The sequence below is a fragment of the Rhamphochromis sp. 'chilingali' genome (genome assembly GCF_963969265.1).
Source record: "Rhamphochromis sp. 'chilingali' genome assembly, chromosome: 2".
In the NCBI taxonomy this organism is placed as follows: domain Eukaryota; kingdom Metazoa; phylum Chordata; class Actinopteri; order Cichliformes; family Cichlidae; genus Rhamphochromis; species Rhamphochromis sp. 'chilingali'.
Genome location: NC_137930.1, coordinates 36,958,658 through 36,984,996, shown reverse-complemented (window position 1 = coordinate 36,984,996; position 26,339 = coordinate 36,958,658). Strand labels below are relative to the sequence as shown.

The following is a 26,339-nucleotide window of genomic DNA, read 5'->3' as shown; positions in this document are numbered from 1 at the left end:
TCATATTTATAAAAGAGAGTCAATGATAACATCACAATTTACGCTAGCAAGCTTGGTTAGTAAGGTAAACTGTACATGTGCATCACATAGACACAGATACCTGCTGACAGGTCCTTAATAAGATAAACTTTTTTACAATTAAAAACACAGCATGCTATCATTTCTGTTATACAGCAGCATTAAAATGTTCTAAAATTCACCAATGCTATAAACACAATCTAGAGGTCTGGTTCAGTGACTTGAATTAGCGAGTAAACGCTAGCAGGCAGCTCTGTTTGTACTCGTCCGCTTGGGTGCTACGTGGGATGATGCTAAGAAGAGACCTGCATAACAGCGTTTAAAAACTAGCAGCATATGACAATAAAATATAATAACTAATAATACCTAAAAATATTCACATTTTTCACTGCTGTCTTATTTTGCAGATTACAGGTTGTCTTTATTCACCTTTACATACCACTGAAGAAGCAAATCTCTCATTTTCTGTCTATCTCCTCCTGTCTGTAAAAATGCAGTACTTCTAAGTGTGTGTGTGTGTGTGTGTGTGTGTGTGTGTGTGTGTGTGTGTGTGTGTGTGTGTGTGTGTGTGTGTTCATCATCATATTCATTCAGACTCTCTTCTCACCCCCATTGGCTCCTTTCTGACCAATGGCGTTGCAGCAGGAAGTACAAGCCCCCAACAGCTGGTCCACCAAGAAAAATACAAGGACAAGTCAAAGACTGTTACATGCAGGGAAATATTCATAAAGCTGCTTTGACCGTAGTCTGTCCTAATTGGGCTCCATTATTATTGGGCCATTTGTACATTATAAAAGTGTTTCTCTTTTAGAACAGCCAGTTTGGTACAAACAACTTTATGCAAAGCAAAGAGGAACTCAGTGATATATTAGCAGATGACACAAATCTTACACTTTGCTTCACTGTTTACATGCATTGTTTGAAACAAAATAGTTTTATAATATTCCCAGCTCAATTACTTCAGCTTAAGTACAGTGGGAGACCCCTGCAGACCTGCTGTGGATTACAGCTTTCCCTCTCTCTTTGCATGTTTTGTAATCCCCACGTAATAAACTCAGAGTGAGATATTTATGCTAAGTCACTGACTTGGTTGTGCCAGCTGTGATGTCAGCACATTTATACCAGTGCTCGTGGCACGCCGGACTCACTGCAGTATGCAGATTTTTTTCCTCAAAGTTTTCAAGTTGCAGCGTCCCCCTCTGTGTAATCTGGGAATATCACGGCTCCTGTACCATTATATTGTCGTAATGGTTCTTGTCTTCAACCTGGTCAAGTTGGTGCATGACAAGCCAAAGCGACACCAAAGCAGGACATGAGCTAGCAGGTGTGACATCATTTTTGTGTCTGCTGCTAACCTAGGTGTTCCTGTTAGATATTTTGTAGCTTTGACACTGGCACTGGTTTGGAAACAGGATTGAAATATTGTGAGCAGAGATCTCTCAGGTAATCAAGTCAAATCTGCGGTCCATGTCTATACTTATGCTAAATGTTTTGCAAATTGTTCTGTCTGTGTGATAAAATGCAGAGCTGTGAGAGAAGAGCAAGAAAGACGTGATAACTGCATTAATGGATTGGGAGCCCGAAGGCATAGAAGTAAGAAATGAGTGGAGAAAAAACTGTAAAGAGTTAAAGTCTTTACATTGGTTGGAAAAAACTCTAATTAAAGAAAAAACAAAAACAGGAAGACATATATTTGTTTTCTGTTGTTACTGTAAACAGCTGTTAATTGCCAGCAATCAGTGATGTTTGCAGGCTGAAAATCTGTTTGTTTTTGTTGTTCATACGTGACTACATCCTGATGTTATGGTACATACCCCTTGATCTACGGGCCTGTAGCTAAACACAAATAAGACCAGAAAATTTTGAGGAGGTTCAGCACCAGACAGGGGCTTTTGTTGCCTCATGTCTGTAACCTCACCAAGTTATGTCATATCTGTCTATAGTCAGTCTTATCTCCTTCTGCATCCATCCATCCTCCTTTTTTTTTTTTTTTGTAGTGAGGTGTTCCATTCACAGCTGCTCTCCAGATCTGAATACACACACACACACACACACACACACACACACACACACACACACACACACACACACACACACAGCTGCTCGGCTCTCTCAGGAGACTCTCAGCTGTCATTTACTCTCATTTACCGGCCGCAGAGATCGGCACTTTTATTTTTTGCTATTGATCATAAAGACACACACGATGCTGGACTCACATGCTCTGTCTTTGTTGACGCATCAGCAGTGACAGCTCAGAGTTTGTGCCTGTTTCATTCATTTTGCACATTTAGAGTGTCAGGACCATCCAGTGCAAGTATAGCATGATGTACTGTAGCTGCTGGGGGCTCCTTTAGTTACAGTTGTTGAAAGCAACTGTACCATCAGTAGATGGTAGAACAATTCAAAAATACTGGGAAGCTATATTAAGGAGCAGAAGAATAGCTAGGATACAACTGGACAAGGATAGAGAGAGCTAGTCTCAGCAGTCAGCTGGGTTGCACTAGGTCAATAAAGCACCAGTGAAGTATGGAATTATAGAATTTGATCTCGTGACCCAGTGATTATAAATAAATATCACCTACAGCGGTTCTTATCAATTCAAGTCAACTCAATTAGATTTTATTTATATAATGCCAAATCACAACAGGAGTTGCCTCAAGGTGTTTATACTGTAATGTAAAGATAATACAATAATACAAACAAAACAGGGAAAACCCCAACAATCGTATGACCCCCTATGAGCAAGTGCTTTGGCGACAGTGGGAACTAGGTTCTAGGGAGGGGAGGGTGACAGGACAAATACAAATATCAATCTATTGGTGATGTTAAACAACTAAAGACATAGGACGTCTAAGAGTCTCAGAGGAGCCTCAGAGACTGCAGAAGTCATTTGGATGAATGATGAAATGTTTCACACATTGACAACATCCAGGTGAACAGAATCAGCTTTCCAATGGCACACACCTTTTTTCACACCTTGATCATCTGGTGACCCTCAGGGCCACTTCCAAAGGGGACAACCCCCAGTAGGGGTTAAATACCGCCGCCATTTGTTACCCCTTCGGTCATAAAAAGCTGAACTAAGTTTCTGAATGTGATAACTCTAGCCATGCAACATAGGATTTTTTTTTCAACTGAAGAGGATGAGAGGTGAAAATATATTCACAAACCTAAAAAAGTCCAGTTGCATCTTTTTTTTAATTAAAGTTCTTGATGTTTGCATTTAGTTTAAAGCCTCATAGCTGCTGGTGTAGCCACAGACATCTCGCTAATGTTAAATACTTTTACTCTAAGCAGTATTCCTAATTCAATTATTGCTCCTAAGAAAAAGAAGCACTGAGAAGAAGCTCAGTGTGCTTGCTGTTTTGCGAGGGTATATTTGGTTGTGAAAATTATTTGATTGATTCATGCAGCAGTTGACTGTGTTTATTTAACGAGTTTTCGGCAGGCATCACGGAGCCAAACCAGGGAGCTACTCTCTGTCAGTGACGTTGACTCTGTCTCCTTTCTCTTGTCTCAAACATCAAACAGTATGCTGTCACAGACACACACACACACACACACACACACACACACACACACACACACACACACACACACACAGAAATTGCAAGCGAGGTACAACAGCTGGTAACAGACACAGAACAGAACTGAGCTGTCACATCTACACTGCAGAGCTGACACACACACACACACACACACGATAGTGCTGAAACTTTAATGCAAACATACACACACATGCTGACATACATATACCAGCAACTGCACTAATTCTCTTTCTCCCACGCATACACACACACACACACAGCAATCCAGTCTTGATCTATGAGCTGTGGAAAAGCCAGCTGATATTTTTCATGTGTGTTCCCTTCATCAGAGCTCAGTTCTGCAGGTCTTCTCTCGGATTCTTATCTGTGGCAGATGAAGCAAGAACTTCCTGGATCCCACAGACCTTGAACTTCCTTTAAATGAGAATGAAATGCAGCCCAAGCTTTGGACATTTCAAAGATTTTTTTTGACTTTACAAATAAAAAGCACAGAAGCAGCAAAATACTTTAAATGTTCTCATCTCAGCAGAGCGTGGTCCACACTGAGGTTAAAGATATAGCTCAGTGAACAGCCTGTAAAAACATACACACTTATCTTGTATGATAAATAATTAGGATTTTATATTTTTCCCCAAAATTTGACATTTTAAATCAGCTAGACCCTGACATTTAAAGCAGCACTAAATACAACAAATAGAAATATGCATACATGTTCACAATATGACTTTTGCGGATTATTCGGATAATTATTTAGGCTAAAAACACAATTTCAGTCATCAGCATTAGCCTAAATATAAGCTCCATTTTTGCATTCAGCATGCCATGTGAGGAAATATTACTGTCACTCTGCTAATGAAAGGCTGTGACCACAAAGCAGCATACCTACTGTAATAGCAAAGCAATAAATTATAATCTCCATCCATCTATTCTCTTCTACTTATCCAATTCAGTGTCGCCAGTTGGGGTTGGAGCCTATCCCAGCTACCACAGGGTGGTGTGCGTCCTGGACAGGTTACGAAGGCTAAATTATAATCTACGCTCGTAAACTCAATGAATGCTCATGCAAAGTTAGCAGAACCTTTATTAGGACAGGCTTGTATCTTTAGCTTTGTTATATAATGCTTTCATGGGATTTCCTCTGGAACTTCATGCTGAGTGTCTAAATGTTGATGGTGTCCTCTTGTTGACCATCCTGAACATCTTATTACCTGATCACAAAGTTTGCAGTTAACAGCATCATCCTCCAATCTAAGGAAATGCACCATTGGTTGCTATAGCAGTGGTGCGAATAGCCTGCAACAGAACGAATGATTGGCTAAAAGGTGCTACCGTACAAACGCAGAAGTCAGAACATACATGTGCTATGTAACCGCAATGGTTTGCATTTCCTTAATAGACTATATATATTTTTTAATGTATTGCATCCAGCTTAATATTTTCCTATTTCTCACCATTGCATTTCCCAGGAATCGTGAAATAGTACTGATTGGTTTTCCTGGGAATCTTGTTTCCCAGGGTTAAACCCTAATATTAATGTTTTAAATGAAACTAAAATATTGCATAAATGCTGTTTCTAGCTCCCTGGAAATCATCAGGTGATGCCTATTTTAAGTTAACTTAAAAAGTATATATCGGTGTCACCCTGCTGTATATTGTTAGTTTATACAAATCTAAAAAAGAAATCACCATTGCTTATTTCATTCTTTTATATCCTACATTTCTCACTCTCCATTGGTCTGGAATATGGCTTTTTTTTCTTTTTTGTGCTTTAAATATGATTTGTTTCCAAAGGTAAAATAAGCAAAATAAGAGAGAAACAACAGGAAGTGTGGATACATTAAAAGAGTCTCAAAGAGGCACATCAGAAAATTTTAAAAATGTATTATTTCTGTTTAATAACAATTCAACAAAAGTAGGTTAAGCAGTCATATCCAAGCCGCAACAGAGTTTTAGAAAGTTTTAAAAACCTAACTAATTTATCCATTATCTACCTATACTAGTAAGTATTATAAAAGTGAAAACAGATTAAATGGATTTGCTTCTTTTTACCCTTATCAGAGCCACATTGTAATCATCCAGTCATATTAAGTTTTATTTCAAGTGTTTCCCGGCACTAGCTCATATCCCCGACGTTTTCATGCATCATTAGGGCTTAATTTCTCCTTAATGGACGAATATGTAAAAATGTCCAAAATTAATGCCTTTTAGAAGATGTGAGGTTAGTGTTTGAAACAACCATCTGATTATGGAAATGAATCATCGTCTTCACGTTTATGGGAGAACTCCGGGGCTTTGCTCGTTCAGTTCAACTCGGTTTTCCCGAAGCCGAATTTAGCGAAGGTTAGAGGAGCTGCAGCCAATCACGTGTCAGCTCTGACTTGAAGGATATGTTTGATTGGGAAATGTGAACATCCATTCTTTGAGCTCTGTTTCTGGGTCTGTTTGCTCCTGGTCATAATGACTAAAAAGTCTCCAGAACTACAAAGTAAAGGCAGCTGGGAGTGATGCATGATGGGAGTGATCAGTTCAAGATGGCACTGCAGGGAAGCCTATTTTTCATTTTCATCTCTCTTTTCATCTCTAAATATAAATCTGTCTCTCCATCCATCATTTATTCCTTGCCGGTCTCCTCCTCTTTCTTCCTTCATGATCCCCTCCTTCCATTTGCCCCCTCTCCATTTTTTATTTGTTATTTTCCTTAAGGTCGTTCTGTACTCGCCCTCTTTATTCCATCTCTTCTTTTCTTTCTTCAGATTGTTCTTACTTTAATCTCTTCCATTCCTTGTCCCGTTATTGTCTTTTTCTCATTTTTCTCCTCCTTTTACCATCCTCATCTTTCTTCCTGGCTTTCTCCTCTGTCGTCTTTTTCCTTATGAATTTTTCCTCCCTACTGTCATTCCTTCCTGATCTCTACCTCCTTCTTTCCTCCCTGCTCATGTGTTTTCCATTTCTCCCTTCCATTTTACCTTTGTCCCTCTCGTCTTTTTTTTTTCCTCCCTCATTCTTTCGTTGTCATCCTTACACTTCCTTTCTTCTTCTTCTTTTATCCTGTTTCCTTTCTTCCCTACTTGTTTGTCACTTGTCATCAACTTTGAACCTTCTTCCTTCCTTTCCCCTCAGTTCTTCTGTCATTTCTCATTCCCTTTTTCCTCTGTAACCAACTGCCATCTGTAATTTTTCCTCTCATACCAAACTTTCCTTTCTGTCTTTTACTCTCTGCATTTTTGTTCCTCTCCTTTCTTTTTCTCTCCTTCCTTCGAGATTCCTTTCTCTGCTTCCTTGCTTTGAGCTTCTAACTCTTACCTCTTTCCTCCCTTCTCTCTCCTTCATCCTTAACTCCCCCCCAATCCCCCTAATTGCATCCAGGAAGCTGCCAGATATTGTGAGGTGTAATGTGCTGTCTGATTCCTCTCTAAGTGTTCTTAAATGATCACTATTTATTTGTCAAGCCAAGCGTTGAACGCTAATTAAGGAGAAATGCTTTGAACTGCTGTGTGTGTGTGTATGTGTGTGTGTGTGTGTGTGTGTGTGTGTGTGTGTGTGTGTGTGTGTGTGTGTGTGTGTGTGTGTGTGTGTGTGTGTGTGTGTTTGCTGTGTTTGAGTAAAAGTGTGTGCTATTGGGTGTTTGGAGCAGTTAGAAGATGGAGGAAGTTGGCATTTGCGAGTGGATCCTTCGCTACTGCAGAAGTGTGTGTGTGTGTGTGTGTGTGTGTGTGTGTGTGTGTGTGTGTGTGTGTGTGTGTGTGTGTGTGTGTGTGTGTGTGTGTGTTTGCTGTGATCTGTCCCTGAGGTTTTTCTTACACCAGCATCATTTTAAATGACACACACAGACTCTGGTGGATTTATTTTACTGGCTGTTTCTCTGTGTGTTTGTGTTGTCATGGCAGTCCTGCAATTTGATTGGCTCTGTCGGCTTCTTAGATGCTTTGTTCTGTTGAAACTTGAAATAACTTTCTACACAAACATACAGTCTTATGTTTCATCATATGACACAGAGCAGCTTTTCTTTCCTTTAACTTCCTGCTTCCTTAACATTTCAGTATTTGAATATTTAGCCACAGAGATTTGGGTGTTTATGGTGTGGTGTGCAGCAAAGAGCCATGAACTTCAGCATTGAGGGTCTCCATGAGCTCCATGTTTGTTTCATCGAACACGTTTCTGGCACAGGGATGGTGGTGTGTCAGAACAGGGCTGCCCACCTGTAGTCGAGGGTAATTTGATATGATAACGTATGCTGTTGTCACATCTGAGTGTATCCTTCAACCTCCTCCACTTTATTCTGTTTTAGCCATGCTGTATTCTTTTTGTCACTCCTAATACGTCTTATTTTCCTTACAGTCCCTTCTTTAGTGCGCTCTTTGAATTGTGTGGCCTGAGCCTGAGGCTGGAAAAACATTTGCTTATGCTTTTGTGCATTCTGGTTCACTGCCACGGCTCACTGGGACTCTGAATGGAACCGAACAATCCCAGTTCCACCTGTGATTTTCCTACTATGACGTGTCAAAAGCATTTTTTCACACATGCAATGCCGCCCAGAATTTTTGCTCCTAGTTGCAGGCTGCATGTGAGATCACATATGTCGATAAGCTCTGAATGTTCTTTAACCTGCCAGTTCCTGAGACTGTGTGATGTCCGACTGTGTCCAAACCTGATTCTCCTGACGTCCTCCAGAGCACGACTGAAAGCAATTAATACATCATAAAGGCTCCTCCATAAAAAAATGGTTGAAGCTCACTTGCTGTCTTTGAAAGCAACACACATTTTTGTTAGGCCTGTCCACTATGCCAGTGTGGTATTCAAACATGACCTACCTCAAATAAAAGACTAAAACTGTGCACGTCTGTCACATATCATCACACCATTACCTCTGTGTTCAGCCACATTAAGGATATCATTTAAAGAAAAGGCTTGAAATGGGAAACTAGAATGAGGAAAAACACTTCTTCCACAACCAGCAGCCACTTCACTGTGCAGTTCTTTGAAGAGAGATATAGAAGCTGCAAGATACACCAACACTCCCTCTCAGCTGTCAGCCTGAAGCAGTCAACCACTGACATAAAGAACAAAAATTACATTTATACTTTTTGTCCTTTTAAAAAGCCCTTTCTTTTTATCACATCCAGCAGATGGCATGAAACAATTCATCGCATAAAAAATTAACACGTCATTGAAGAAGCTCACTGATAATGTTGTTTTAAGCTCTCAAAAAAGAAGAAAATCATGCAGAAATGATTCTAAGTCAGTTTCTTTTGTTTTTTCTTCTTTCTGTCAATCAAATATTAATTTCTTTCTTTTAAAGATCACTGCACTTATAGTCACAGTATCTGCTATATATATATATGTGTCTGTGTGTATATAATGCAAAACATGTACCTTCAAGGTCATGTCCATGGCTGGGCAGTCTAGACCTTAAGAGAGCCCAGGATCATGCTTTGGCAATGAGGTGATAAGTTTAGTAATACTTACTTTAAATACACATCTGTAGATCAATAGAAAATGAAATATGATAAGGACTAATCTTTAGTTCAGCAGTGACTGTGAGCTTTGTGTGACTTCAAGAGTGGCTCACTCTATTATGGTGCTAGAGTGTCTTCCATGGTGCCATGGTAAAACTGCTGACCATGATAACAGCAACAACCTCATGCAACCAAATTAAACAACAAAGCTCTTCTGATATCCCACACAAGTCACATTTATACATTTTCTCATCAATTACTGTAAAAGAAGAAGGACAGTATGGTGGAGTGGTGGTTAGCACCATCACCTCACAGGCCTGGTCTGCACTGATATATCCTTTCACACTCCAGAGACATGCACATTAGGTTTATTGGTGACTAAATTAGGTATGAATGTGAGTGTGAATGGTTGATTGGCCTGTCTGCGGTGCTTCCCACCTCGTGCCTCATGACACTTGCTTCTGCTAAGATGCAATACTGCACTACATGCAGAAGAGGATGGATGGATAGAAAAAAGGAATTAAGGAGGTGGTAAAAGCCATTCCAGGACAACTCGTGATTAACACATCCACTTTGGTATTTGTTGGGTGAATCTCTGTGTACGTGCACGCACGTGACCGTGCAGAATCTGTAAGAAAAGTACAAGATTGATGGCACCAGACTCTTTCTAGATTATGTTTGTAGTTTGAGTTCTATTGATGAATCACATCTTAACAAGCTTTGGTTGCATTCTAATGAACAGCTTGTGTGGAGAGCAAAAGCAGGAACACATCTGGTGAAATGCAATCTCAAAACCATTGCACATCATCTGAAGACAATTTAGCTTTTTACATTTATCTGCATTCATAAATTATGACCTGTGAGTGGGAAAGCAAGAGTTGACCTGAAGATGAAATGGCTATATTGGAAGTTGACAGATTAATGGATGGGGTTCCCTGATTGGGGACTCTTTAAGAAATATTACTTGTTTATGTCACTGGATGTGGAAAAAAAACATCCACAATAGCTTCTGCTAATCATCTAGGAATTCACAGCAAAAGCAGAAAAAAAAAGGTCCTGGTGCAGCATTTAAACAACACAATCAAATGGAAAATGTTATTCATGACCAGCGATATCAATAAATGGTTCAGCTGTTTTCCGCGCTGATACTGATGCTGTGCTTTTTCTTGGGAGCACAGCATCAAATGCTATGCTACTTTTCCCCTGTGTGGGTTAATCTGTCCCAGTTGATGCCACCGTAAACTTTAAAGTTTGATTTATTGATTAATAAACGCTAGTAGTAAATCAAAAGTAATATAAACTATATAATGTCACAATAGATTTAATTAATATGCAGCATATGCTGTTCAAAGTCCACATAAGATCAATCAAAAATTCCCATAAGACAATAAAATTCCAAACGTTGTCCTACTTCGGCACACGTGCTGCTTCCAATACAGAATATTGAGCTTTTTGATGGGCACTATTTCTTTATTATTTAAGTTGTTTAATGGCGCCAACTGTGAGCTGCTGGTGGTTCTACTGTCTTACGTGAGCGTCCGGTTTTATTCCAATTGTCTCTGCTGGTTTTACAGTCTGTGGTAGCAGCCTCCAGGCCCCTCTCCCTCAGGAGTGTGTGTGTGTGTGTCTTTGTATATACACATGTGTGTGTCAGCTGGAGCGAAGCTGGCGTACAGGTGCGCCGCTGCCTCGCCAGCACTTCCTGGTAATTAATGACTTCTTCCTGCCTCTCTCCCTCTCTCGTTCTTTCTCTGTGTCTGTCTCTCATGGCTGCGATGGTGGAAATTGATGACATGTGAGCGTTTGCTTTTTCAGTCACACGAGGACAGAGTGGTCGAGTGGGAGAGGGAGCGATTTAGGGGAGAGAGACAGAAAACACTCGTATTTATAAGGAACGTCGAGCTTGTTGAAGCCAGTCAGCCATCCATCATGCCAGCTACTTTGTTCCGTTCTTTTTTTATGCCTCTCCCTCACTCTTCACCGTCTTTTATTCATCTTTTTCCTATCATGTCCTCTCTTTCCATTTCCTATTTGCCACTCGCTTTCCTCTTCTGCATTTCTCTCTGTTTCCGTCCGTGTCCATGCATCTTCCTCTCCCTTTCTCCCTCTCTCTCTGGTAATCTATCTTAGTTAATATCGTCTGTGCGAGCAGCTGGGTACCGGAGCCCAGTCAGCTCTGTGAGAAACAGAGCTCTGCGTGTGTGTGTGTGTCTGTGTGTGTCTGTGTTGTAGACACACATACACGCATAGAGAAAGATAATGACAGAGAGAAAACATGATAATGTAGAAAGTAAAACAGGAGCAGGAGAATGAGCGAGGAGGAGTGAACCTGACGATTATATCAGGAGAGTACAGCTGGAATGATAACACTATGAAGATAAATCCCTGTAGGTCTATGCAGAGAAGGGAGCTGTGGGTAACTGTAGGTCACAGAGGAGCCGATGCAAGCGCCCCACAAATGTCAAGTAAGCTGATTGGCCCAACAAATCGCTTACCGCTGTGTCTATTGGCAGATTGTAATTTTGCAAAATTTGTGTGTTCTTCAGGTTTCAAAGAAGAAAACAAAACTGAGAGTTGCAGTTTTTAGCTCGAGAAATAACACCATTGATATGAAGTTAAATTCTTTCCCAGAAGATCGCGCTTTATGGTTCTGATAATGTTTGTCTTTTCCTTTTAGAAGTAAATACCTGCAGTAAATACCTGCAGATCTGGGATCTAACTGTCAGCATCCAGTAGCACTAAATCATATGAAAATGTTAAATATTATACCTGCCTACCTTACAATTTGGCACATCATGCTGCTTTATGTAATTTTGCATTCATCTGGTGTCAAAAATGCCAGAAAAAAGTTTCGGGCTGGCTAAATTTACCTGGACTTCATAAGAAAAGATGCTTTTTTTAAATAAAAAAATAATTTCAGAAGAAATTAAACATTCAGTTGATTATTAAAGTCTATTAATGTTGGAATATTCTTCATCTCATATAAAATTGTATAGCTAACATTTCACTTGTAATATGGTATTAACTGGAAAGCCTCAGTTTGAGTACATTGAGTCTTCTAGATAGGCCGAAAAGGAAACGGCTTACAACGAGTTGTTTACAGGCTCTGACCAACGACTACCCGGCTCGAGAAGCTCGAGATGCGTCATGTTCATTCATTTGAAATTAGACCTAATTATCTTGTATGTTGAGTTTGGTTTACCACAGGTTTCAGGACCAGTTATAGATAACAACGAGCTGTAGTCTGCTTAATTTTGTAACTTTTACTTTATTCTGTTTATGCGAATCCTGTTAAAAAAAGTTTCAAAAACATGTTTTAGCACTGTAAGGAGTTCTTGGTTGAATTAAAAACGTGACCTAAACAATCCAACGTGTATTTATGTGGCACATTTTAAGACAACCAGCACTGACCAAATGGCTGCAGTTCATAATGAAGGACAGACAACATCAAAAATATGTGCAAATATACACGACGTGAAACACAATATAAACTTGTTCGATCATTCTCTATTACAGTAAATCCAAGACGGTCTAGGTTTGTAAAAAGAAAAGGACAGGCTTTCTGTTTTCTGTTGTGTTTTCTTTTTTCTTTTTGTGATGCTTCACCCCCACTGAGAGGTCAAAGGTCACAATATCTATTCTTTTTCTCATGCTCCCACAGTAGCCACTTCACACGCTACACCTTCGTATCTGCTGGAGTAATAAGAGCGGATAGCATGTAAGATAAATGTTTAAGAGTCGCAGACGGCGAGACAAACGCACATTTGCTCTCTTCTCCAGCTTGTCTAGTTGCCGGGGTGACCAACCAGCCTGGCTCGATGTTTGAGGACGGGGAGAAAAAGAAAGAAAAGAAAAGAAAGAAAAGCGACCACAATCAATGAGACCCCTTTTTGTTTTAGTGGGAACCTCCTTTTACCCCCTGACGACACACACACACACACACACAGAGAAACACACAGGATGACTGAAATGGTGTGTGACTGTGTGCCTTTGTGTCTGACTCCCTCTGCCTCTCTCTGTGTGTGACTGACTTTATTTAAGACAAGGGCCCTTTTGTTTTAAGCCGGAGAATGGCTCCAAGACCGAGGCTGGCCCTGTAATTGGCCTACTTAGGCCCTGCTTAGCATGAGAAAAGCCTTCCTTGGCCCGGCAGTGCCAAGCTAACTCTTGTTTTCAGCCGACTCGCTGATCAGAATTCAGAATAGGGCCGAAACACCCCCCCACAACCCTGAACACACTCCTCCACCCTCTGCTTTAAATACACTGCACACTAATTACTTAACGAGAAAGATGGGGGGGTGGAGGGTGGGGTGGTCTTCTACACTTTAACGGAGTGGCGGTGGAGTCCATTTAAAGGAGGAGGGGGGTGGGGAGGCCGGCTCTTTTTTCACCTCTTTCCTCCTCACTTACTTTTTGTCCCACTTTCAAAAAAGAAAAAGAAAGAAAAATGACCCTCTCTTCCATTCTCCTCTCTGTCCTTTATTCTCGAGTTCTCTCCTCTCAGAATCAGCCCAGATGCCACTTGTTGCTGCCGAAATCATTGAACTTAATTAGCGGGACAATGTGTGCGCGGTTTGCTAAGTTTGAGCCGTAAACAGAGTCGCAGCTCTAGAGAGAGGAGAGGAGAAGATAAGTTAGAGAGCGAGGAGAAGTTAGACTGAGCCGTGAGGTGAACATCTCCACGCTGGGCAGCATGGGGTCGTTCTCATGGAGGTAAATACCATCACTAACCAGGGTTTCATTTGTCATTATCAGCTCGGTTTGAGGTGTCTCAGGTAGGCTGTGTCTACAGGAAGCGTCTTGATAACCGGGTGGTCATTTATGTGTCTGTATGAAGCTGAACTTTTATAGCGTTAGTTATGTGCTGTGTAGAAAGCTATGCTTGAAGATTTACTTGTTAGTGGAGGTATTATTAAAATTTTGGCTATTTTATGTATTTTTTTAAATGTTAACCTTAAAATTTGAGTTTCATTTTTCTTTTTTCCTTTTCATTTTCACTTTAAATTATTGTATCATAATACTGGCATTCATTAACTTCCATATATTTATAGTAAACCATGCATACTACTACTTTCTTACTTCTTAATTTGCTTTCTACTAAATATTATAATATTTCCTTTTTTCGTGGTGACACACACATTCAAAATCATTGTATTGCAGAAGAGATATGGAATAGAAGGTAATGATCATATAGAGGTCAGGAATCTCTATCAATAGTTGAATTTCATGTACATCTTCTGCATTTGATTTTGGCATAAATAGAATTTAATTAAGTCAGAAAACTGAATCATTTTAATTTTCATAAACGTTTTTCATTTATTAGAGCTAGCATTCCAACATATTAGCCTTCATGGCTTTGATCCTTAGCCCTTTCCATACTTGAGGTGAATTCCCTGTACTGGAACTCAATTCAGTTTTAAGCGACAATGACACGACTGCTGCATTTTAAGTGAATGCAACATTGCTGCACTGCAGTTGTGCACTGAAGGTTGTTATTACCGTCACATTTGTGGAGTTTTCTGGCCTGTCTTGTGTTTTTGCAATTTGTGGGTCTTATCTATAGAGTGCTAATTTTGACATTGCTATTATCCTGTAGCAGGTAGAGTTTAACTGGCCAGTGTATTGTGACTTTATTCTGTGATGTTTCAGGTATTTCTGTAAACAGTGTTTTAGCTTCACTGAACCTTTTAGATACAGTGTGTTAAACATGTTGATGATTCGATTCATTACATTTACAGACATCTAACATCCATTGTTATGTTCTTCAGGACTCCAGACAACATTTCAGTTCTGTTCTTTTAGCATTTCCATTATTTTAAAAATACTTTTTTTTAAATAAATAATTCAAAAAATGCACTGAATTGTCTACATTAATACCTTTGAAACAATTTCTTTCCCCTTTCCACCTAATTCCTTTTCAAACTATTCCAATATTACAGAGAATAACGATACTACAGTAAATTCTCAACAGTCTAACATGAACTTCACTGTCTGGTGTAAAGTGATCAAAACCTTTTGTTTCAAGCAGTGTTCATGTTTCAGTGGTCAGTACTGCAAGTGACACTTAACTCTTTGATCCGCTGACACTTCTGATACCTTCCAGGTTCTGTTTTCTTGTTCCTCTACACTACAAAAAAATAAAAACATTCAGTTGTTACTATATTTTTTCTAATATTTTTGTCAAGACAATGAAGTTGAGATGTTTAGAACAGTTCAAACAGCCTGAACTTCGCTTAAATCCCTCTGATTTTGTATTATTTGGATCTAAAAATGAACACCGAGATACATCAAATAAATCTGTTTGTGAAGATGTGTATCTGCATATTTTTTGTCAGGCAGTATTTGAATTTGTGACTAGCTGTGTCTCGCCATTGGAGCCTTGATAACCATCGTTTTCGTCTCTATTCACGGGTCCACATGATCACATGATTCCACTCAATGATGAGTTTGATTAACTCTCTCTCTCTTTCTCTGTGTCTTGATGTCTCTCGACCAGTCCATACTGGGTGGTGGTGAGTTGGGCTTGGGGAGTCCCGGTGCGGCGTCACCCACTAAGCCGGCCGGTCAGTACTACCAGCACTACAGCTCCAACCCGCGGAGGAGAACGCTGCACATGGACACCATGGGTGAGAAGCCGCACACAAAGACACACAATATATTTGCTATAGACACTCACATTGTCCCAGTAGCTCCTTTCTCCATCGCGACAATTAAAAGAGGAGCTAAAGAGCACGAACAAGGAAACTACTAGACATGTTAACTTACAAATAAATAATAAATGAATAAATGAAGATAATACATCTAATCCTGCAGTTATTTTTATAGCCACACAAATATGTCTTTATTATCACATAGATTGTAGATTAGGTGGATCTAATAAACTAGCAAATGACAAGTACACACTCATTGGAAATCTCCATCTGCCCTGTCGGTACATAAAGTGGCTCCACGTGGGTCCCGCAGTGTGCAGGTAGTGTTACCGCTCAGGTACCTGCTTGTAGAAGCTGAAGCAGTTTAAAAGTCACCATAAGTGGCAGAGAAGAGCTTTATTTGACGTTTGTTCTTATTTGATTTCAGCGGCCACCTGTCAGCCAATTAGAAACCAGAACTGTTGATGGTTTTATTGATGACCAATCAATATTTCATATATGAGATTAAAAAGAAATTAAGGTTTCCAAATTTACAAACAGAAACGTTTCGGTTTTACCGTGTCCTACAAAAGTCAGCTGGGTAGCTGGAAATGTTTTGCATTGATTTAATGAGTCATCATTTAGGTGTGTTGTTAGGTTGAGGTTGTGTTACATTGTGTTGGGATAGCCATCTGTCCAAAGAGGCTAAAAATAAGTATGACTAAGGTTTTTTTGTGCTGTTGTCATTTTTAATAAACAACTTGTGGCAATTTGTGGCTCCCACAAGAAATAAAACGCCTTTTTAAAAAACTTGTATCATCAGCTTGCATTTTGCTGGTAGCAAAAACCTGATGTGCAACTCCACTGTGTTCCTGAAACACTGGATGCTATTGATGTTACTTTTTAGTCATTTGTTAATTGTTTCGAATCGTTTTTCTTGCTCTGAAATTCTCTTAAAACCATAAACATACAACCTTCTGAAATGTAACAATAAAATCAACCGTGACTATTAATTTTGAGATTTTCTCCTATAGGCTTTGAACTAAAGCTTAGACTAAAACAGCAACAAGAAAGCAGGATGTCAATAATCGCCTGCCTTCATTTGCGTTGACACTAGTGAACTATTTTAACCTGGACACTCTAGAAGACTGACAAATATGTGACTGTCCTGTCTTTTCTGTGTGTGTGTGCATTTTCAAAGAGGTGTTTAGGAGAGGAAAATTCCGGGAAGCCTTTTGAAAAGCAGGACAATAGCGGCTGTGGAGGTAGCCTTGGTAGCGTTAGCCTTGAGAAGACACAAACACACACACACGCACATGCACACGAGTCTCGAGGCCAATTTCTAAGGATGACGCTCTTTCATTTTTCCATCAAAGTCTCACCTTCCAAGTTAATAGACTGCTTCGTTGCTCCCCTTGAGAGAAACCCTGAAAAATAATATAAACATGTCAAAAGCCGCACACCCTGTTTTTATAAAACCAAAGGGGAAATAATTGACCCTGTCTCTTTTCGTATCCAGTCGTTGTGTTTCGTGCATCTTATTGTGTCGTACTTGTTTGCAGTGAAAGCCTCCTTTGTAAATATATCGGCCTCGCTCGTTCCTCTCCAGCTCATCGATTAAATTCAAACGACCCAGGAAAAAGAAAAAGCGTCTTTTAAAAGACCAATAAAAGCCACTTTGCCTGGTAAACCCTCATCTATTGTTTTATTGTTTTTTCCCCTCTTTTAGACATTCACACAAAAAAAGTGCGGAAGGTCCCTCCTGGCTTGCCGTCCTCGGTAAGTGATAACATGCTCTTTTTTTTGTGATATTTCAGATATTATTTCTGAGCTGTTGTCTCTGCTCGAGTGCCATGAAGAGGCTGCTCATTCTGTTGTAATCCGCGAGCTGGTTTTGTGTCAGTAAAGGGTAAAGCAAGCGTTGCGTGGCTTTGTGAATCTGTGTACATGTAAATGATTATGATGCTGTTTGGAGCTGAGCTGGACACAAACAGCTGTTGGCTTTTTTGTTGTCACGTTGGTTTTTTTTGTTTCTATTCATAAATAGTTATTTTTAGCGATTTAATGTCTGGTTTTTAGAAAACTTACAAGATAAAAAACATGAGATGATGCCCGAAAGGTGTTTTTTTTTTTTCATGACTATGAACACATAAAAACTGTATATGTAAGGAATCTGTTTTATTCTTTAATTTGAATTGATTTGCTCAGTTGTATTCGTGACATTGTGGACTGAAACTCAGCAGTTGGTTTAAATGGATGGAGTTTTTCAGCAGGTATAAAAGGACAGAAAACCTAAAAGAAACTCAAAACTTGTTGAAAACGAAAAACTAGCACATCAGCTGGCTTTGGAAATCTGTGGAAATGAAGATGCTGTCAGAGCCGAGCTGGACACAAACAGCTGTCGGCTTTTTGTCGTACATGTGGTGTTTTTTGTTTTGTTTTTGTCTTTTTACAAATCAAAAGAAGAAGAGTTTCAATTCAGACAGATAATCCTATAAAGGAAGCAAAGACTCTGTTCTCCTGCATTAGGAAATGGAAGCTGAACGCAGATTTTAGCAAACAAACGAGCTGTTTTTGTAGACTTAACTTTGTACTGGTTTCCCCAAAATATTCATTAGTTAGTTAGAGGAAGAACGAGCAGGAGCACTCGTCCATCAGCTGAGAAAAAAAATCAACCTTCAATCAGTTTGATGGTGGATGATGAGTTTAGTGCACCAAAGTTTCAAGGATTTTCTGTTTTTTGAATGTTTGAGCTGTTTGCACTGCCAGAGATATCTGAGAGCCTGTGAATAGTTATTGTTCTTTGGCTAAAGCAGACTAAATGCACACTGGGGAAACTCCAACAGTAAATATGATCAAACTTACAGAGAAAAAAGATCCTGTTTTGGTGATTATTGGTTCCTCCAAAGCTGAATCGACCCCGGCTGCTGTTCTGAGGCCTGACGCAGGGATGCTGTTTGACTCAGGAACAAAGCAGCTGTTTCCCTTTGTGTTCCTGGAGTCTTCCTCACCTTAAGAATAAGAGCTTCTATTATTTAGTTTGTGTTTTCTTTGTTCTTTGTTCACCTTTTTTGCACTCTTGTGTATTTTTGTCTTCAGTCTTACTTCAGTCATTTTCTTTTTCTTTGTCTTATAAATTCAGCATTTCAAACTGACATGTTATAGCTCTTTCACGGATCTGGAGCTCATTAGATTTATTTCTATCTCTTACTATGAGGTGTTATACATGTCGAGAGTTTTTTTTTTCTCGACGGTGACCTCATTAATGGCCAGTTAACGACGGCTGAATGTACGGCATGTCAGACGCTTCTTTGGCTCGGCGGGAGTCCGCCTTTCTGTGGCCTTGGCCTGCTTTGTCCCCACTTCCTGCCTCTCTCCTCCGCCTCTCTGTGTCTACATCAGCTTGCACCAGCCGGGAGAGGGAGGAAGGAAGAGGAAGGGAAAAAGGAGGGGAAAAAAGGAAAAGCGGGCAGGAAGAAGTGTGCAGTCTGTTTAACAGGTTAACCCTGATCATCTTGGGTGCATGTGAATAAAAACGTGACGGCAAACAGTTGCCACTGCCGAGCAGGAATTTACCATCCAGTTACATCCCAAAATATTACAAAAACTTTTTTTGTAATATTCAGTTACTTTTACATTTCTTCAACTCCACAACAGGATTTTTTTTCTTTTTCATCTTGATATCACTGTAACATTTATGGTGTAAAACATTATTACAGTGGGAGCCATTGTTCTTCTATACCAGAACTAAAGACAGTAAACCCTGCAACAGTGAAAACTTTAAACCACTCCATCTGTTTCAACTTAGACCTTGTTTGTTCAGTGCTTCTTCTTCTTCTTTTTCTCCTTCTTCTTCTTTCATCTTCTTCTTCTTCTTCTAAAAAAGTTGCCTGGAGGGTTTGTTGGAAAGCGTTTATGTGTATAGTTTGCGTACACAGATTGGGGACTGAGTCCTGCATGCCACTCTTGAGTGAAAGATGTTGATTTGAAGTGAATGCTCACTGTGTCTTCCTAATCTTAAACAAGTGCTATAGATATTGCGGTAAAGACAATGAAGAACATTGGCATCAGCCATCGTCTCCTTTCATATCTTGATAGAGCTTTACCACAAGACTAGACAAAACAAGGATAGGACAAACCTCACATCAAGACCGACAGATTTTGAGTATACATCGTCTGACTGATGACACATCCCTGCAAATCCCTGTAAATGTGATTGTTTGCACCAGTTGCACAATCTCTGACACTTTAGGATTTTTAGGAATTCTGCTGGTGCACTATTTGAAAATTCTGGTATTGAAAGGCAGCTTTCATTTATAAAATATTTTCAAAATACAAGCACTGTGTGAATATGTACCCTGTGGAAATAAATCTGAAAATGCAAAAACAAAACGTCTGACGAGTTAAAACTGGAGTTTCTGATTGTAAATGATCTGGAAAATTCTCGCCACACCACAGTTCTGCACCAAAACATGGAGTGCAGCTTGTGCTGTTTATACGCAGTGAGATTTGCTCTGAAATGGTCAAACTATGGGACAGCAAAATCTTGATTAATCATAGAGCACTTTAATTAAGCTCATTTAAACTTCCTGTTTATTTACCAAATATTACTTTGGTAGTAAAACTTAATGCTGTTGATTAGTGGTGTCAGTCACACAGGCAACTAGATCTAAAGACTAAAGATTAAAATTTCTACCCATACCAACTTTACTGTAGGCTGTACTTGAAAGATCGGCGTAGCCATCACCCGATTGTTGGTGAAGTCCCACCATGAAACCTCAGACTGAGGGACTTTTGCTGTTGCCATGTTACCTTTTTAAAATCAGATGCCATGAAAATGGGGCACATCTCACTGTGAATCCCAGAGACACCACCTTGATATATCATCATTTTCCAAAATAGTTTCCAAAATAGGCTTCATGTTGTATTTAGCATCCCTTTAAGTGACAAATTTGCCCTATAAAGTTGTCAGGAAAGTGTTTTTCTACATACACACAGACTGTATGCAGGTTTTAGCCAGCAGGTTGGTATTGATTTCACTTTGATGCTACGTTCATCTTTAATGTCGTGATGGAACGGGTTTGCACGTTCAGTCATCACAACTGAATCAGTAATAATTGACTCCTAACTCATAATTGACTTAGACGTAGTTCATGTGTTTACCTTAGCATTTGTGACACTGTGTTCCTCTCAAGGCATGTTTGCTGGTGCAGATCAGTAGCTTAAATGTAAACAGGACAGGGTTGGCTTGTTGGGATCATTTCTGACACTTTTTCCACAATTTCATGTCATGTAAACCTTTCAGTCTCAGCTCAGCTTCATTTGTACCACACAGCATCTTGAGTTTTCTGTTTTGTACTTGTAGCGGATTGTCTATTGGCCAGCTTGCTCAGGAGTTTTGGTCTCTAACCTTCCCATGACTTGTGCGCTAGATAAAAACCTCACACTCATGTCTGACTGAGTTGTTCAGCTGTAAAAGTCTAGTGTCAACAGGCAGGTGATCCAGGTTTTGGATCTCTCTGCACTTACTTCGCCTTCATGTCTGAGCTGTCTCCTCTCTCCGTTGTGTTTCTGTTGCCACCTCTGTGATGTGACTAATCCTGCCTTCTCCCCCCGTTCACATGTAGAGAAAATGAACAAGGAGAGGACCTAGTGCCTGTGAAATGGAGAGGTTGGTTCCCCTGCTGGAAAATAAATTCCAAGGCACTTTCCACCAGCTTTTTGGCACGAGCATTGGCTATGAGCAGGAAGTGAATCGAGAGCTTTGTAGGGCTTAAATGCATTCGGTTTGTATTTTAGGTGTCTTTGAATTGCACAAGGCCCAGGTTCTGTCGTGCCATGAGTCAGCTTCAGCACCCGGCCTCGTCTGAAGCTCTGGCTTTTATTCTGAAAAAGCATTGCTGACAGGTGTTCATTTTCATAATCGCTTCTGTTTGGGTTTGAGATGTACTTTAGACATTTTAGAGAGGGAGGGAAGAGATTTAAACTTTGTATTTCTGAGAAAAACACTAAAACACACACTTTAACACAATGTTAAAGTGTGTGTTTTAGTGTTTTAGTGACACTGAAAACATCGACATCGTCTGATCTTTGCGTTGTGTACCCAGCTATCGTGGCCTAAACAGAATTAGAGTGCGAACAAAGAGGAACAGCTAGTGGCTAATACCGCATGACTTTTTATTGAGCGCATTCATCAAAATGTTAATAAGTATGAGATAAAAAATAAAATAAAAACAGGTCTCAGCTGCAGATAACAGCTAACTGTTATATACGGGTATTTCATTATAATAACCCCCCCCCCCCCCAAAAAAAAATAATATAAAACTTACACAGCTTTTATATAAATTGTGTATCCCTGCAACATAGATGCTCTCCTCTAGTCTATGTATCTATGTTCATGTTGAGGCTGAGTATATACCAAAACACTTCGGACCTTTTTTTAAAAAGATAAACGCTGTCCACGTGTGTAGTGTCACTCATATGAGCAATGACGGCATCCCTGAATTACCATAACACGGTAATACCCCGTACTGCCAGAATAAACAGCTGGCTTGCATGCAGTTGTGATTTTTCTTAAGTAAATAAAGCAATATGTGTTGAGCCCCCTTTTTTTCTTTTCTTTTCTTTTTTGCATGAATCCAGGAGGGGATGCAGATCTGTTTTTTCTTACCAGACTGTTTCTTGTTTCTTACAAAACATTCCATATGAAATTGATAGTTGGTGCCTTGCTGTAGGGATTGAACCTATAAAGCCTGTCAGCTGCTTATTTTTAACCTCGGATCAGCCCTACAAAGAATTTTCCTGCAAGTTTTCCCATTTGATTTTTAGAGCTGAGCATTTGGGTGTCTGTTCAGAAATCCTTCCTGCTCCTCTTTTTTTTCCCTGTCTTTTTTTCCCGAATGGTCCGGCCTCCAACACTGCTGCCAACAGCAACGGCAAGGAGGCTGAGGCGTCTTTTCATTCCTGCCTCCAGCAGCCAAGCGAGCTGCCTGCCGCCTTCTTTGTAATGCAGTAAATTGAACTCTGAAATGATTTGATAAGGATTTCTTTTTTGTCAATCGAGTTCTTGCTTTTTGTTTTTCCTTTTCAAATAATTTGGGTCACTTTTCAGTCATCTACAGCAACTGTATGTGTTGATTCTGCAGGATGCTCTTGTGTAAGTTAAACATCAGTTAAACTTATTGAAATCCTTCAGTTTAAAGGAGCAAACGCTTAAATGTTAAAGGATAAAATCCTGAATTTGAATTTCTTTCTTCTAATTCATTGATTATGTCCATAAATTAATAACTACAAATGATTCTATATTTACGACTTAATGTAAGGTGTGAAATTGTTATGTTTGTTTAGTGGTTGGCTGTCATATTTAGGGGTTAAAACCCTTTACTTTCTGATCTGTATCTTCACCAGAAGCCTTAAAATATTTACTGTAGGGTAGATGTAAAAGCATTTTTGACAGCAGAGACACTGAGCCAAACATAATTGTATAATTTAGCAAACATTACTGATGCTGGTGAATATTTTTGTGTACAATTAGTGTAGATTATACAGTATGACTGACTAAATGTTACTGGTTAAAATATAAAAGGTGTATGTATCACATACATGTTTTAACATATACTAAAATTTTTATGTTTTAATTCTTTTTTAAATTTATTTCTTGTAGTTACTATGTATGTTTTTAACACAACATTTAAAAAAATTGTAAGGTCAAAGGTCAGCTTATTATTATCAATGTAAAATGCATCTTCCTTTAATAAACACTGTGGGAGTGTGATTGGTGATTTTTTTTATACTATTGTTATTGTTATTATATATTATATTTATACATGTGTACTGAACAACCACAGTGAAAAAACATCACAAGGACTCTCCGAGGAGCTGCACCAGCGTCTGACAGAAAAAACAATAGCTTGTGGATTTTATAGAAATATTTTTATAAAGGAGAAGAATGAATATACATACATACAATGTTCTGGTTGTCTAAATGATGACGTCCTGTGTCACAAACCGTAGACATGAAATAACAAACACATGCGCACACAAACACACACGCACGCACACGCTTTTTGCCCAGCCTGCACCTGCTCTGACTACAAACACGACTTCACAGAGGAATGCCTGTAATGTTAGTGTGTGTGCATGTGTGTGTGAGAGGGAGAAACACAGGGTGTGTGTGTGTGTGTCTAATTCTATGGAGACACAGAAAGGCCAAAAACAAAAGTTCTCTTTGTGAGCAAAATGGCTTTGAGTAAACAGCGTGGAAACATTTCTCCATCCAAACATCCCGAGTCTCGTGTTGACAGATTCGCTCCCTATAGTTACCTAAAAGAAAAGGCCATTTTTCTTTGTTTGGTTGATTGTTTTGTTTGTTTGTTTTTCAGATTTGTCTTAAAATAAAATGTACATTGAGAGAGCTGTTGGAGGTTTTAATGTTTCCCCCGGTCCTTGTTGGCAATGAAGAGTTGCCCCAGTGCTCTGACTTCAGTGCGGGAAAGAAGTGTCTATCTTGCAAAGTTAAAGCCTTTATGATAATAAATTCCAAATTTGTGTTTCTTTACTGAGCCACCAAGTTGCACTGCTGGGAACAAACATAGTCAGTAGTTCACATTTTTGTGCCAAATATGGACTCACTACCAAGGAATCGCTTAGCTTTAGAAAGGAGATTACAGGATGATTATATCAATATATAATCAATATAGTCAATAGTAACCTTAATAGTGACCTTCTTGGAAAAAGTGAAGACCCCACAAAATGTCCTTACCTATCAAGGTCCTCATCACTTTAATCAAGAATCAGGCAAAAAGAAACAACTAAGCTGAGGGACGTTTGCAAACTGTGTATATTATTTGAAGGTTATTTGTGTTGGGTATTAATAACTGATACATAATTATTAACCCTTTAAGACCTACCATAGAACCAAGTCCGCCAGAGCTTATATTATATTTTTACATGCTGTGGAGCCATTTTTTGGGAGCATTTCAAGTTGCTATACATCAATACAACCATTATAGCCCAAATTTTAACAATATGTCTGCATTAAGTGCATAGTACTTACATAAATTGCAAAAAAGTGCAATAAATTACAAAAAAATTGAAAATTGTTTTTGTCTTTTTAACATATATTTCTAGTTAGAGAAATTTAAGAGGCTTATCCCTCAAAACTGTAAATACAAAAAAGTTGCACAAAATAGTTTCCCACCACAGGAAATTTATTTTAAGTGTCTTCATAGTTTTCTTTTTGAAATACACCAATTTTTATATACTGCAGGAAAAACAAAAATAAATATTATAATGCAAATTTGCAAAAATAACAGCATATGCATCAAAATTAACTATTTCCAGAAGTGCAATATGAGTCCTCAGCATCCCAGAAATGACACAGAAAGTCATAAAGTCAAACATAACTTTTAAAAACACAAGTATAGGCTCATAAGGCCCTGATGGTTAAAAAAAAACCCTACATTTCCGCAAAATGACGTCACTTCCGGTTTCGGGCAGGTAACAAACAGCTGATCAATCGGCAAAGCGTGTTTCTGGAATATTATGTTTTTGTTGCTGCAAGTGCTTTTTATGCAGTTTTTGCAAAGCTATATGTGGAAGGAAACTGTGACCTAGGACAAGCTGATGGCATAAGATGTAAGTACAACTCCTCCGGTTTCATATGCAAAAAAAATCATTGTGCTAGCTTACACGGTTGCAGTGCTACCGGGATTTAAAAATAGTTGCGCAAAACGGAACGTGCCTGCTCCGACTGGCTTTAAAGGGTTAATTAGCAACACCTAGACTGTACTCTCTATAGTGGATGGTGGTCCAGACAGTGTTTGAGCCAAGGATATGTGTTTTATTCTCATTTTCTGCTCTACTGTTGGAAGTAGATGAACGCTCAACAGCGGACTTTAATTAACTTAGATCATTTCTGTATGATTTTTAATTGTTTTATGGGCCATTTTGGGGGGGGGGGGGAAACAAGTGTATATGAAGTGACAAGATGACAGAATCAGAAATATATTTGGGAGGATACTTGAGTTTTAATATTGAGTCATATTGTTCAGTGTTTTCTCAAGGCCTCACTGTCTTTGTGCAGTTTAGTTGTTTTAAAGCGAGATAAATTGATAAGTGGCCACTAGGGGCAGTAGCAGCAGATTTCTAGGCCATACAGTGATTATTTCTTTTTTGCATATAAAACACTTCCGTATTTGGTGACTTGTACACTTAATTTGATGACTTTAGAAGCAATAACAGTGTTTTAGTCTCAAATTAAACTTTTTTGATGTTTTGAGACACAATGTATTTATGTAAATGGACTAATGCTTTCTGGAACATTTTGTGTAAGTTTAGCATCTTTCAGCTTGGTTTCAGTGATATTTGACAACTTCCATTAGATCAAGATGTTTTTTGCCTTTCTTTCCTTAATTCATTGGCTGTTACGGTGAGATTTTCTCTATGTTTAAGGAACGTCGATACTCTCTGTATCTGTACATTGTTTAGTTTGACTTGTTTTTCCCTGTTGTCGTGTTGCTGCCCTCCCGTATGCTCCAGCGTGTGAGTGCACTTCATTTAAGCAAAAAGTCTTGACTGTTTTCTCTCATCTCTCCACTGCGGGCGATGGGCCTCTTTCTTTTAATTAATTCTTTTTTCTTTTTTTTTTTGTCTCCCTGCGCCACAAGTTTGTTATTGTTGTTTGTCAA

The 26,339-nt window shown here is 39.1% G+C and overlaps 1 protein-coding gene across 3 annotated transcripts in view; it reads left to right on the top strand.

The window, feature by feature from the left end:
- tcf4 (transcription factor 4) overlaps window positions 1–26,339 on the top strand; it is a 257,661-nt gene that overhangs the window by 130,586 nt on the left and 100,736 nt on the right. For 2 of the 3 annotated variants that reach the window (XM_080867581.1, XM_080867580.1), the window contains exons 8-9: window positions 15,519–15,648; window positions 17,381–17,430. In XM_080867581.1, the coding sequence (XP_080723707.1) occupies window positions 15,519–15,648; window positions 17,381–17,430 (180 nt within the window). Of the gene's footprint in view, window positions 1–13,592; window positions 13,736–15,518; window positions 15,649–17,380; window positions 17,431–26,339 lie in introns of those variants that run through there. The other variant, XM_080867582.1, reaches the window with a different exon arrangement.